This window comes from Oratosquilla oratoria, chromosome 22 (assembly GCF_046742065.1).
Source record: "Oratosquilla oratoria isolate Oo_2021 chromosome 22, ASM4674206v1, whole genome shotgun sequence".
In the NCBI taxonomy this organism is placed as follows: Eukaryota; Metazoa; Arthropoda; class Malacostraca; order Stomatopoda; family Squillidae; genus Oratosquilla; species Oratosquilla oratoria.
In genome coordinates this window covers 28,936,934-28,951,933 of record NC_134798.1, presented here as the reverse complement: position 1 = coordinate 28,951,933, position 15,000 = coordinate 28,936,934, and the positions used below count along the sequence as shown (strand labels likewise).

General features: G+C 38.3%; 1 protein-coding gene across 1 annotated transcript in view; it reads right to left on the bottom strand.

Annotated features, from left to right (window-relative positions):
- The window catches only part of LOC143037456 (uncharacterized), a 48,823-nt gene that overhangs the window by 17,911 nt on the left and 15,912 nt on the right, over positions 1-15,000 (bottom strand). The window contains exons 2-6 of the mRNA XM_076205702.1: positions 5,507-5,634; positions 4,176-4,544; positions 2,102-2,298; positions 1,719-1,849; positions 710-890 (exon numbers count right to left, since the gene is read on the bottom strand). Coding sequence (XP_076061817.1) covers positions 710-890; positions 1,719-1,849; positions 2,102-2,298; positions 4,176-4,544; positions 5,507-5,615 — 987 coding nt within the window. The 5' untranslated portion in view covers positions 5,616-5,634. The remainder of the gene's footprint in view (positions 1-709; positions 891-1,718; positions 1,850-2,101; positions 2,299-4,175; positions 4,545-5,506; positions 5,635-15,000) is intronic.

Genomic DNA, 15,000 nt, shown 5'->3' with positions numbered 1-15,000 from the left:
TTACATTTACTCAGGCCAAACCAAGCAAGCGCCCATGACAATATATATATATATATATATATATATATATATATATATATATATATATATATTTATGTATATACATATATATATATATATACATATATATATATATATGTATGTATATGTATATAGATCCATATATTGTCAGTAATATAAATAGTACATATTTTAAAAGTTAATGTAATAATGATATGCTTCCATGACCTCACCGAGTGACCTTACCTGAGCTTTCAGGCTTCGGAGAGGTGGGTAAATGTCTCTCTTGTCCTATTTATACTCTGTATCTCCATTTTTTGTTCTCATCTTTCTGTACTCCTTGATAATGTGAATATATCACGAAAGCGCTCGGACTCCGTGTGTTTTTCCTTTTCCTAGTGGACTCTGCATATTTGTGATTCACGTGTGACTTGTGAAATTTGTGCATATATACATATATATATGTGTGTGTGTGTGTGTGTGTGTGTGTGTGTGTGTGTGTGTGTGTGTGTGTGTGTGTGTGTGTGTGTGTGTGTGTACATATTTTTGTATGACTGCGTGTGTTTATATGTGTGCCAGTCTGTGTATGTGTACCTACATTATCGAGTATGTATGAGCGCTGCATCTACTCACATTCAAAAACATATATGTATGTATATCCATACGAGTATAAGAGTACTTAAAGACAGAAAGCTGGTTAACGGAATACCTGCGGCCTCGGACTCTCGTCCTGCAATTGCACGAGGTGCTCCTCGGCCTCGGCCTCGTCCTCGTCCTCGTCCTTCTTGTGGGCAGTTCGAGCGACACAGAGCAGTTCGCTCTGGGAGCCACTCCTTGGGTTGGGTCCAGAGACCAGCATCCCGTCCTGGCTCTCGAAGGCCGCGTAAACGCTATAAAAGAAAGACCAGTTAGTGATTAGACAAAAAATAAATAAACTGATAAGTAAATAGATAAATAAATAAGGAAATAAGGAAATAAACAATTCTATCAATAAAAAATGAATAAACAAAAATAGCAATTAAGTATTTGAGTAAATTAGTGTATTGATAAATGAATTACCCATTAACTAATACAATACTTGTTCAGCTAATCAATTAGATTATTAATCAACAGGTAGTTTAATGTAAAATTATAAGAGTACATATATGTTAACAACTAGGGTCATTGATTAATCAGTCATTAATCACACCCGTACACACACACATACACACACTGACATGCACACACATACACACACACACACACACACACACACACACACACACACACACACACACACACACACACACAATTATATATACATACATACATATATATATATATATATATATATATATATATATATATATATATGTATGTATATATGTATATGTATATACAACATATATATATATATATATATATAATATGTGTGTGTGTGTGTGTGTGTGTGTGTGTGTGTGTGTGTGTGTGTGTGTGTGTGTGTGTGTGTGTGTGTGTGTGTGTGTGTGTGAGTGTGTGTGTGTGTGTGTGTGTGTGTGTGTGTGTGTGTGTGTGTGTGTGTGTGTGTGTGTGTGTGTGTGTGTGTGTGTGTGTGTGGGTGGGTGTGTGCGTGTGTGCATGTGGGTGTGTTCGTGTATATGCAATCATGGTTACATACATAAACAGAGAACCTAGTGCTCACAGAGGAACATGCTGGCGAGCCACGAGATCCCAAAGAGGAGGTTGGCCTCCCTCACCTGAGCATGACGCAGCCGCACTCCGGGGGCGTGTATTCGACGGAGACCTCATCCCCGCCGACCAGAACGCCCTTCGCCCACCAGAAGCACTCGCCCACGTTGATGGACGAGTTCATCCCTCCTTCGGGAGGCTTCGGGGGGAAGAAAAGGAAGATTGAGCAAGTGGAGCGGAAATGCTGAAAGTGGCCTAAGCGTGCTGTGACTCACTTTGCCCCGATTGGAAACTAAAGGAGAGTTAATTACTTTAAAACAGACAAGACATAAAACCAACGCCTGAAAGGCCAGGTCATCAGCACTGCCCTTGTTACTCAGAATGCGGGGAGTAGTGCCCAGAAGTAACTGGTTATGAAGACAGTAGTCACGCCATTTGGTCTATGTATTACCATGTAACTGGGGTCGTCGTTGTAATCGGAGGATTCCCCAATCCGGAGATAGTCGGGAGACCGAGAGTAATGGGGAGCCAGGTCTTCGCTGCCCTCGGTTTTCCTGAAACCACCAACGCCGCAGCTGCTCATCTGAATATAATTGTCGAGGACCAGCAGAATGTTAGCCGTGGTCGAGACGTCAGAGAGAACGAACACTGCAATGGTAAGACTTTAATAAACTTAACATTCTTCCTATAGATATTTAGTATTAATGGCATATATAATATAACACACACACACACACACACACACTCACACACACACATGAATAAACAGGACATTAGAAGATTGGCCTGTCTTAGTCTTAATGCTATGCTCATGCTGTTTTATTCTTACTTCTAAATCTTTGCTTGTTCGCCCAACTTAATATATATTACAATTAAAATATGGTATTGAGATGATGTGTCTGAGAAGTATGATGGGGGTTACTAGGCTAGATAGAGTGAGAAATGAGGAGATGAGGAGGAGAACGGGGGTGGAAAGGGAGTTGGGAGATAGGGTTGATGAAAGAGTATTAGGATGGTTTGGACACATGGAAAGAATGAGTGAAGAAAGACTAGTAAAAGAGGTATGGAAGGCAGATGTGGAGGGAGTGAACATGAGGGGACGTCCTAGGATGAGGTGGATGGATGGGGTGAAGGGGGCTTTGGGGAAGAGGGGAATGTCTGTTGAGGAAGGACGGGAGAGAACAGAAGACAGGGGTGAATGGAGAATGGTTGTATATGGATGATGTTGTGATGCATAAGGTGGAATGGGCGGGGTGATGGGGGGTGAGGTAGTATGTTTGAGCAAAATTTGACGCAGCCCGAAGGTATTTCTCCCCGTCTTCTCCTTTTATGCATAGGGGGATGGAGAGGGGGGGTCGCCGATTTAATGAAACGGCCTTGCTGTGGATGTGCTGTGTCTTGCGACACTGCTTCTGACCCAGGGCAGTGGACAAGGTGCAGTGATGACCCGTCATCCAGGAGGTGCTAAGATAAGAGGGAGGGTGGAGGGGTGTGGAGTGTATTGAGGGATGGAATGGGTGGGAATGATTTTATGCCTTTTCCTTTTTGGCTACCTCCCTTGTAAGGGGGAAAAAGCCTTGGTATATGTATGTATGTATGTATATAAACACATCCCTGAAAATCATTTGGGGAGTTTTTTATCAGTAGATTTTTAACAGTGGTATTATCTATAAAGACAACATTAGCATTAAAATGTTTTAAGACATTGGGAATCTCTATCATATTTTCATTGTATGGAAGTATCAACAGGTTTGTGTTATCAAATTTTTGTTTTCTTTCAGTATTATAAAATGTCCTTTTTCCATGTTTCAAACAATTATCTATAAAGTGTTTTGGGTATTTTAACTGCTTTCCAATTTCATAAATCTTACATATCACATCATCAATAAATTCAGGGCTGCAAATGCGTAATCTACGGAGGAACATAGAAGAGAATATTGATTTCTTAACTCTAACATGGTGAGCAGAATAATAATGAATATATGAATTTACATTAGTAGTTTTACGGTAAATACTATATTTAAATTTCTTACCACATCTATGAAATTTACAATCCAAAAAGGAAATGCTTGAATTATCTTCAATCTCCACAGTGAATTTTATTGAAGGGACTAAGTCATTTAATTTTGTCAAAAATACATTGAGATTTTCATTGTTAGGCCAAATGCAAAGGATATCATCAACATACTGAAACCATTTGACCTCATTTGGCAGTATATTACTTAAAATCTTTGACAAAAAAAAAATCCATATAAATGCTACTTAAGACAGCTGATAAAGGATTACCCATTGCCATTCCAAATTTCTGTTAATAAAACTTTCCATTAAATTCAAATTTAGTCCTTGATGCACAACTTGATAAGGTCAATAATGATTTTGGTATCGTAAGATATGTTATGATTGGGAAGTTCATCTGAAAGAAATTCAAGTAAGTCATCTATAGGAATTTTTGTAAATAATGAGATGATATCAAAACTAACAAAATTAACTAATTTGAAATCATAATTTAACTCTAAATTGTTTACCTTCGTAGTCCTTCCCAGGGTTCAAGAGACCGTCTTCACTTCGTCCAAGAACTTCCAGACTCACAGGTGAAGTGATGGCGTCTTCTGCGTCCTTGGAAGTTTCCTTCTCCTCCACCGCTTCGTCCTCCTCCTCCTGTTCCTCCACGTGCTGGCCTACCAGGTCATCCTCCCCTAGGTGCTGAAGCTGGACCTCAGGGAAGGGAGCGTCTTCCCCATCATCATCCTCCTCCTCCACACCCAGGTCTCCCAAGATGTGCCAGGGCTCCTGTTCATCCAGCCACTTGTCTAAGACGTTATTGGGGCATTGTTGTTCTTCCACGGAGCTCAGTGTCTGTGTGAGTGCGATAGGCTGGTGCTCGTACCTTTGCCCTGTTGATGGTTAGGAGGATATGAAAAATATCTAGAGAATGAATGGAATCGTTTATGGAATTTTGATTCAGAGGAACTGTATCTAGGTAAAAAGTGTTATTAGGTAAATAAATATTTCAATAGCATAAAGTATGAGTATGTGGGTACGGCCACACACATCAAAATGATAGTATTAGAATAATATTTCCGTACAGACCTACCAGTACGAAATATAACACACACACACACACACACACACACACACACACACACATAAACACACACACTCGTGTTGGTGCTGTTCGAGTTCGACTGGCGGGGCGCAAAGGTGCTCTACAACAACAACAGGAAAGGAGGCAGACTGTTCTTGGAGGCGTGGGCCACTAACGAAGACAGTATAAATAGGTCCATAACACTGAACCCCATATATGCAGGGGCAAGAGAGAGGTGGAAAAGTATCACGAACAACGGCGGGGGATAAATGTCCTCCCCCCTTCTCTCCCCCCCTCCATCACCATGCACTCTTGCCCGGCACAGGTTACAGGATACAGCGTCCCCCACTCCCCCACAGCGTATGGTGGGGGAGTGGGGGAGATAAGGTTTATGTAAACTAGATCATTTCTTAATCAATAGGATAGTAAAGCAATACCACGGCTCCTAATTGTGCCAGATGTCCTCTGGACGTTTCGGCCACATGGTTATGCTCCCTTGTATTTGCTGTTTTATTGTTTTATTATTACTATTATTAGTCCCACTTGTATGTGAATGTGTATGTATGTACGTATGTATATATGTATACATATATATATATATATATACGTATATATATATGTGTGTGTGTGTGTGTGTGTGTGTGTGTGTGTGTGTGTGTGTGTGTGTGTGTGTGTGTGTGTGTGTGTGTGTGTGTGTGTGTGTGTGTGTGTGTGTGTGTGCGCGCGCGCGCGGGTATTTGCATGCACATGTACCGCAGTCTAGGAGTTTACCCTTTGCCAGGAAGTTGGGTTTGGCTCGAGCGGTACCCACCAGCGCCAGCAGAGCCGCCGCCAGCAGAGCCCCCGCCGGGGCCGCCCCGCCTCCTCCACGGAGTCGCATCCCGGTCCTACTTGGAAACCTGAAAAGAAAATATATATCGGATGATAATTATGAGAGGAAAGTAGACGAAAAGGAGATCAAATTTAAGACGTAGTCAAAAAACGTATATAATAAAATTGCTGCGCTATCGATCGATCCATCGTTCGCGCAGCAATCGATCGATCGCGCAACCATCGATCGATCGCGCTGCTCGATCGATGGATGTCCCTATCCTGATCACTATACCAGTTCCAAACTAATAAATTCTATGAAGAAGTGGTCATTGTACAATTTTAAACTATTGTTTTATTTAATTCTATATCATGACGTGGTCATTTTTCCAATTTTACAAATTCAAATATTATTGTGATTTAGTTAGCGTGGGCTCTTCATCCATAATGTGTACAACAATTATTCTTTGTACTTGACATGTTTGATCATAACGTATCAGCTTTAATTGCACAACAAAACTGGAAATGAAACGCATTTCTTATATTGTCCACACTCCTATCGCCATCTCTCTGGGTTATTTTAAACTAAACGTCAAATGAACATAACACTAGTATTGTCCGCCATTGCTCCTGTATTGCTGATGATTTAGTCAGCATGACACGAATTATTGAAGAGAATATGATATAGTGAGGAGCTGATCAGTTGAAATCGCTGATGATTTAGTCAGCAAGAGAGACTGACACGTACTAATTACTGATGAGGATGTGATATAATGAGGAGTTTGTCAGTTCAAGTCGTTGATGATTTAGTCAGCAGAAGAGGAAAATTCTGTATTTCAGAACAAAGATTAAACTTTATAGTGATTACAAAATAAAGCAGATGAATTTTCGAATGCCAAACTTAAAATGCTCTGGTTTGTTCTTTCATTTATTGTTAGTTTGTTGTTGTAGTTAAATAAATAGTCTTTTTCCAAATCCGGCAGTTTAAATATAAAATTGTATACGTGGGGCTATCATGTCCAACTAGAAACTTTTGTGTGTACTTTAGAAATTCCTTGGTTACCATAACAATTGGTTTAAAGAAAATCAAAAAGAAAGAAAAAGGAATAATCGCTAAAATAATAATTCTTAAGAATGTTGAATATTCAAAGTTAAATGATCTATACTAAAATGTCCTCCGTGCAGCACAAGGGGGCCACTGCGATCGCTGCTGCCTAGTGAGATGGGTTAACTTTATCAAAAGATGCCGTCAATTACTAAAATATTGAAGAGAAATATTCACTGATTAATTTAACTAACGAGTTTTATTGGTTCGGGTTAGTGACGATTCAATAATAGTTTCAATATTTTGTGCATCCCCGTATATAAAGTCCTATAGTTTGGTTTTGGTGGCTAAGGATCTAGATTAGGGCTAGGCAAATTTACATGTATCATATTACTAATTAAAATGCTAAATATAAATGAAAATTTGTATAGCTACCAAAAACTACCAGGAGATAACTTTTTGAAAAAGTAAAATATCGTGGCTCTCATACTTACCGTGAGATCGCTGGTCAGGCCTCCTTTACAGCCTTCACTCCTCTGTTTAACACATTGCCATCTTACATAATCTTTTATTTTATTTTTTAACATACATGTAACCATTGTAACACAATTTTACTCCACCCCTATTTGCCTTTATGACCGCCATGGTAACATGAACATGCAGGCCTATACTGCTCAGAGTCTTGGAATAAACTGAAATGGTAGCTACTGACCTTTCTTTTATATGATACTGGATGAAGAAGTGTAAATAATAAACAGGTAAAAACGTATGGAAAAGGTTAATTACATCTAAACATAAGAATATTATTTTCAAGAAATCCATCATATCCGAAGATGTCCCAAGAGAATGGAAGCTAGCTAACGTTACTCCCATATTCAAAAAAGGTGACAAAAAGAAACCAAATAACTATAGGCCTATAAGTATGACTTCAATCGTAGGAAAAATAATGGAAACTATCATCAGAGATGCTATCGAACATCATTTAGAAAGTAACCGTTTGATAAATGATAGCCAGCATGGTTTCAGACGGAAACGTTCTTGCGTGACTAACTTACTCGAATTCTACAACACAGTTATATCGAATTATGACAAAAGAAACAATATAGATTTAATATATCTAGACTTTGCAAAAGCTTTTGATACCGTCCCACACGAAAGGCTACTTACTAAATTAGCTTTACACGGAATAAGTGGTAGCATATAAAGTTGGACTAGTAATTGGTTGAATGGTCGAAAACAAAGAGTTGTTTTAAATGGAAAAACTTCTAGATGGGAAAATGTTACAAGTGGTGTTCCTCAGGGTTCCGTTCTTGGGCCACTTCTATTCATAGTATATATAAATGATATAGACCATGGACTAAGATCTGCTGTTTCCAAATTTGCTGATGATACAAAACTGTGCGGAATGGCAAATGACCACTTAAACCAATTAGATATTCAAGAAGATTTAGATAAATTACAGCAATGGTCTGAAAAGTGGCTAATGAAATTTAACACAAGTAAATGCAAGGTAATGCACATAGGTAAAAACAACAATAAGTACGATTGCAAGTTATTTGGAAATACGTTAACAAAAGTGGATAGTGAAAAAGATCTCGGCGTAATTATCAGTAACGACCTCAAATCATCCAAGCAGTGTATTTCAGCCTCTGAGAAAGCAAATAAGATTCTAGGACTGATTGCGCGATCTATTGATTTCAAAAGTCCATCGCTCATTGACAAGCTATATAAATCGTTAATTCGTCCACATTTGGAATATGCTGTTTCTGTATGGTCACCGAATCTCATTAAAGACATTGACAGACTGGAAAAAGTACAACGGCGAGCCACAAAACTGATTCCAAATATCAAAAATAAATCATACGAAAATCGACTAAAGCACGTGAATCTGTTTTCCATAAAAAAGCGTAGACTCAGAGGTAACTTGATACAGGTCTTTAAGATTCTAAAGGGAATTGGCAACATCAAAAGTGACAATATTTTCACATTGAATGAGAATCAGACAAGAAACAATGGTCTCAAACTGTCCGGAAATAGATTCAATTTGGAAGTAGGTAGAAACAACTTTGCCAACCGTGTAGTTAATGAATGGAATAAACTTCCTGCACAGGTAGTGCAATGTAGTTCAGTTAGAAGCTTTAAGACTCATTTAGATAACCACCTAAGCAAGATGCTGTAATGATTATAATTTATTTCATATTATTTGTTTTTGCTTTGTTATCATTTGTCTGTTTGATTTTCATTTATTATTGGTTATGTGTCAATTTATTATTATTCACTGTTTACCTGTTTCTTTATTATTCAACTATACCTATGCATTTATTTATGTATTTTGTTTGTTGCATGCATTATTATAGTTTTATTCTATATAATTATCATTTTATTATTATGATTTTTTTTTTATTCATCCGACCTAGATATGGATCAAAAGGTCTCCTGTCGGCATGCTCCGCCTTTGTAATCTTTGTAAACATTGTAATATAAGAATGCAGGAGACTGCAAGAGACCATAAGGCCTACACAGGGAAATTCAAAGTCCCTTACCACCTGTCAACCCCAGTCATAAAGATATCGAATCTTCTCTTAAAACAACCAATTATTTCAACTCTCACGACGTCATTACTAAACCTATTCCAATCGTTAACCATTATGCAGGGAAACCAATTATTCCTTATACCCTTCTTAAACCTAAAGAAAATAGGAGAAAAGAAAGAAGTGCAATGGAATTGGGAAGCACACAAGAACACTAGAAATGGAGTGGAAAGGAGAAAAGGGGAGAGAAAGGACGTTCAGCCAGCAATGGACTTCGCAAGATGCTTATCAATGTCACTTAAGACTAAGTGATAATGGACATAGAGCCGCATCACCTACGCACTTCCCCACGGCAGCTGCTGGCTCTGGCGGCTCAGTGGCGGCAAGGGGGGCGCAGATGAATAACATGTCTCCTCCTACGCTTCAGGAATGGCGAAGTTAACACCAAGGGAACATGACCCCCTCGCTGCACATGTCGATACTCTTATACACACATGTACACGCACGAGTACACACAAACACACACACACATACACACACACACATACACACACACACACACACACACACACACACACACACACACACACACACACACACACACACACACACACACACACACACACACACACACACACACACACACACACATACACACACACACACACACACACACACACACACACACACACACATGCACGCGCACACACACACACACACACACACACACACACACACACACACACACACACACACACACACACACACGACTTGATGGTGCGGTGGTAGAGTTCCCGGCCGCCACTATAGCAGTCCGGGTTCGAATCCCGCCCAGGGCTGAAATTATTTCAGTATCACTGGGCTGCGAGTCGTTACTCTAACTCTCGTGAGCGGGGAGTTGGGGGTGTGTGTACGTGTAAGGTCACAGCATTACCCATAGATCGATCGTATATGAGCTCTGAGCTCTCTTCCGGGAGGGAAGTAGCTGTCGATAACGAGTCTAACACGTGATTCAAGACCATGGTGAATCACACACACACACACACACACACACACACACACACACACACACACACACACACACACACACACACACACACACACACACTCACGGGAGGGAAATAGCTGTCGATCACGAGTCCAACACGTGATCCAAAAGACCAAAGTGAATACACACACACACACACACACACTCACACACACACTCACACACACACTCACACACACACACACACACACACACACACACACACACACACACACACACACACACACACACACACACACACACGGTTTATTTATTTATTAATATCTAACATCCACATGTGTTCAATGAAACTACGAATAAATACAGCCCGTGCTTATTATGGCGGCAGGAACTGAAAATGCGGACAACATTGTTGACATATCAGAATTCCCTGGGCATCACGACCCCCAGATTGATAACAGTCCCTCAAGAGTGTCTACAAATCTCCACCTACTGAAGAATCACCACCATCAACGCCAACGCGGCCTCCGCCGTTGCCCAGAAAGCGTCCTTATCGTAAGCCATTTCCAAGGTCGTTAATGACAGCCGGCACTATGTGCATAAAAAGGCTCCACCAGCTTCCCCACCAGCATTAACCCCTCCCCACCACCAACAACAACAACAGCCAACACCATCACCACTACTATCAAAACAATCTGTGTCACAATCATTTTTACCACCGTTAGTAACACAGCTGAGACGAGCCCAAACAACAACTAAATCCCCAACCTATTATTATTAAATTGTATTTGAACTTATTCTATTTAACTTTATTTCATTTGTTTAATTTGCTTTCGTTTTATTGTAGGTCTTATCACATCGCAATCCATTTAATCTTAATTGATCCCATTTTATCCTCATGTTTTTATGTTATTTCATTCTAATTGCTTGATCTTATTTTATTTCATTCTATTTTGTTTTATTTCATCTTATTTTGCTCCATTTCGTTTGATCTCATTTGATTTAATTTTATTCTATTTCATTTTATTTCACTTCATTCTACTTTTCATTGCTTCTTTTATCTTATTTGAGTTTACTTAATCTATCCTAGCTTATTTTTATGTACTTATTTTATCCTATTCAATCCTGTTCTATTCTGTATTCCTTTCTATTCTATTCTATTATATCCTTTTCAATCATTTTCTAACCTATTCATATTCTATCATATTCTATCCTATTCTATTCTATTCCATTCTATTCTATTGTACTATAAACACACACACATACGCACACACACACACACACACACACACACACACACACACACACACACACACACACACACACACACACACACACACACACACACACACACACACACACACACACACACACACACACACATTTATATATATATATATATATATATGTATATATATATATATATATATATGTATGTATATATATATGTCTGTATATATATATATATATATGTATATAATGTATATATACATATATATATATATATATATATATATATGCAAAATAACCACAAGAGAAGTGAAAATTGTAGACAGTAAGTACCTTCGTATATTACATCTTCAGTGCTTACTGTTTCCCTTCTACTGTGGTTATTGCTTGTATATATATATATATATATATATATATATATATATATATATATATGTATATATATATATATATATATATATATATATATATATATATATATATATATGTATGTATGTATATATGGAAACAGTGGTGTGGGTAAAGTCCAGGAAGGAGGAGATGTACTTTATTCTCTCAATTTTCCTCCTGACCACCACTGGCACTGGCGCAGGGCGAAGTGCTCTCGATTGTACTGCGTATCGGTTACAGCTCTCGCTGACTCCCTTTTTTCTTTTTAGTGGTGGGAATAGAGGGGGAGAGAGGGAGAGAGAGAGAGAGAGAGAGAGAGAGAGAGAGAGAGAGAGAGAGAGAGAGAGAGAGAGAGAGAGAGAGAGAGAGAGAGAGAGAGAGAGAGAGAGAGAGAGAGAGAGAGAGAGAGAGAGAGAGAGAGAGAGAGAGAGAGAGAGAGAGAGAGAGAGAGAGAGAGAGAGAGAGAGAGAGGGAGAGAGATGGCTTGATACAGGTCTTTAAGATTCTAAAGGGAATTAAGATTCTAAAGGGAATTGACAATATCAAAAGTGACAAAATTTTCACACTGAATGAGAATCAGACAAGAAATAATGATCTAAAACTGTGTAGTTAATGAATGAAATAAACTTCCTGCAGAAGCAGTGCAATGTAGTTCGTTTCGAAACTTTAAGAATCTTTTAGATAAACACCTAAGCAAGATGCTGTAATGCCTGCCATTTATTTTGTTATTTGTTTAATTTTTCGTAATTATTTGTCTGTTTGTTTATTATAATTTATTTGATTATTGTTTGTTATTATGTATCTGTCCATTTATTATTATTTGCTATTTACCTGTTTGTTTATTATTTAAATTTACCTATTCATTCATTTATTTATTTATTTATTTATTTATTTATTTGTTTGTTTGTTTATCTATTTATTTATTTTATTGTTATTTATATTATCAATTAATTAATTAATTTATTTATATATTTATTTATTTATAATTACTATCATTTTTTCGCATCCAACCTAGTTATGGACCAAAAGACCTCCTGTTGGGATACTCCTCCTTTGTAATCCTATGAGAGAGAGAACGAGACTGAGGGAAAGAGAGAGAGAGAGAGAGAGAGAGAGAGAGAGAGAGAGAGAGAGAGAGAGAGAGAGAGAGAGAGAGAGAGAGAGAGAGAGAGAGAGAGAGAGAGAGAGAGAGAGAGCCCAACCAAAGCAACTCAGAATAAACTTTTTGCATTACAGAGAAATATACTTGCAACTGCAACGCTATAATGTTACACGGAATCTGTGAGTGTGTGTATGTGTGTGGGGGGGAGTTTCTGTGTCTATATGTCAGTGTGTGCGTGTGCGCGTGTGTGTGTGTGCGTGTGTGTTTGTGTGTAAAGTATGTATATATCCGAAATAAATTCTAACACTCAGAAGACATAATCAAATAAATTTACGCTTGGAAAAAGAATAAGAAAATTAAACACATGTGTATATTTTGATTTCTATTGAGTTCCTCTTGAGCACACTGACAAAGTAGTTCAAGTATAAAAGATGGAGTCACATGCCCTAACGGGTGGTCAGAAAGGCAAGAGAAGGTTCTATCAACGTGGGGTCGATGTACGAGTATGTGTGTGTGGGCGTGTGGGTGTGTGTGGGCGTGTGGGTGTGTGTGGGCGTGTGGGTGTGTGGGTGTGGGGGGGGGTTATACAGTTTCTCAAGGGGGTCCAAATGGATCCAAAAAACAAAATCTAATAATCAAAGAATCCTGAAAATTTCGTTCAATGTTGAAATGTTTCTCGGGAAGATAAATAGTTGTGTCGTATGGTTGGGAATATGTCCCTGTTAGAAAGTATACTAGTATCACTCCAAGCCAAGCTGTGTCAAGTACATATGCCCTTAGTTCTATATGCCCTGACCTTCTGATAGCGCCCTATAAACTCTCTACAATGTACCACTACGGACACCCAAAACTGCTCCATGACCTTTCAGAAATTTGTAAATGTTCCTTTCATTGTTGTATTAAAACGATTTTGTTTCCAAGAAATACCTGATCTATTGTTGGGGAAGCATTATATAAAGAAATATATGACATACATGACAACTAGAGATGTATTTGTATCGTTCCAATACATCATGGGCCAGGTTCGGTTATTCGCAAAAGTATTACCTTGAGCGTAAGCTTAGACGCAGGCGACACAGGAGACGCAGTATAAAGCAAAGGCAGACTTTCTGTTGCTAAATTTATATGCTGAAGTAGTACATCTAGAGGCATTTCAAGTGAGAGTGAAGTTCAAACTGTACTTCAATTCAGCAACAAGAAATCTGCCTTTGCTCTGTGCTACGTCGCCCTCGCTTAGGCTAAAGAAAATGTAGTGCTTTATGGTCTGTATTCGCTGTCGGTCATTTAGTACCCTGTTTGCTCAGCGCCTTCTGGTGACGATCATTAGAGAACGAGAAGAAAAAACACATTATATAACAGTGAAACCATACTGGTATTACCAGAAGTCAGAAGAATGGAATGTATATTGTAGTTATGAAAAAATTATCGTCGGCCTTTTCAATCCCAATACGATCGTTTTATCCAATAAAAAACTTGTAAGATCTTCCGGAAGCATCTTCAGCTAGAAAATATACCAAGATAATATTTTTCACTAACTGGATGTTAGCAGAACTTCAAATGTAGCGTTCAAACGTTAGGTACATTAGTGAGAGATGAGATATTTAAGGTTTGTGTGAATAAAATATGCTGCTAAGTATGTGTACGTTCGTGTTCAAATAAAAAAAATAGTAATTATTGTAATGTTAAATAATGCGCATGCAAGAATCTTCAGACATCACAAATTAGAATAATTACAAAATCAATTATCCATTAACTACATTAAAATTAAGTCTGAAGGATACCTACATAGTTGCATTTGGGATGTTAATTTTGGTGTAACTACAATCGTTGCATCCGGAAGATGATACAAGTAATTTTTTTAAAAACCCGTAGAATAAAACCAGTCGCCATGAGTCCTTTTTCAATACAATCTATGTTTTATGGTCGATATTCGTAACAAAGTTTGATAAAAAAAAAAAATGATTTAACGTTAAGGCTGCCCATTACACACACAACGATAAGGACATACATTTAGCGCTACAGTATGTTAGACAGTGAGATCATAAGAGAGCATATGGTAGAGATAAAGAGTCAAAGTGAGAGAGAGTGAGTGAGAGAAGAATAAAAAGAAGAAAGTTGCAGCATACAAAGTTTTAAATTCAACTTTCCTCTTTGTCCCTTCCCTCTTCT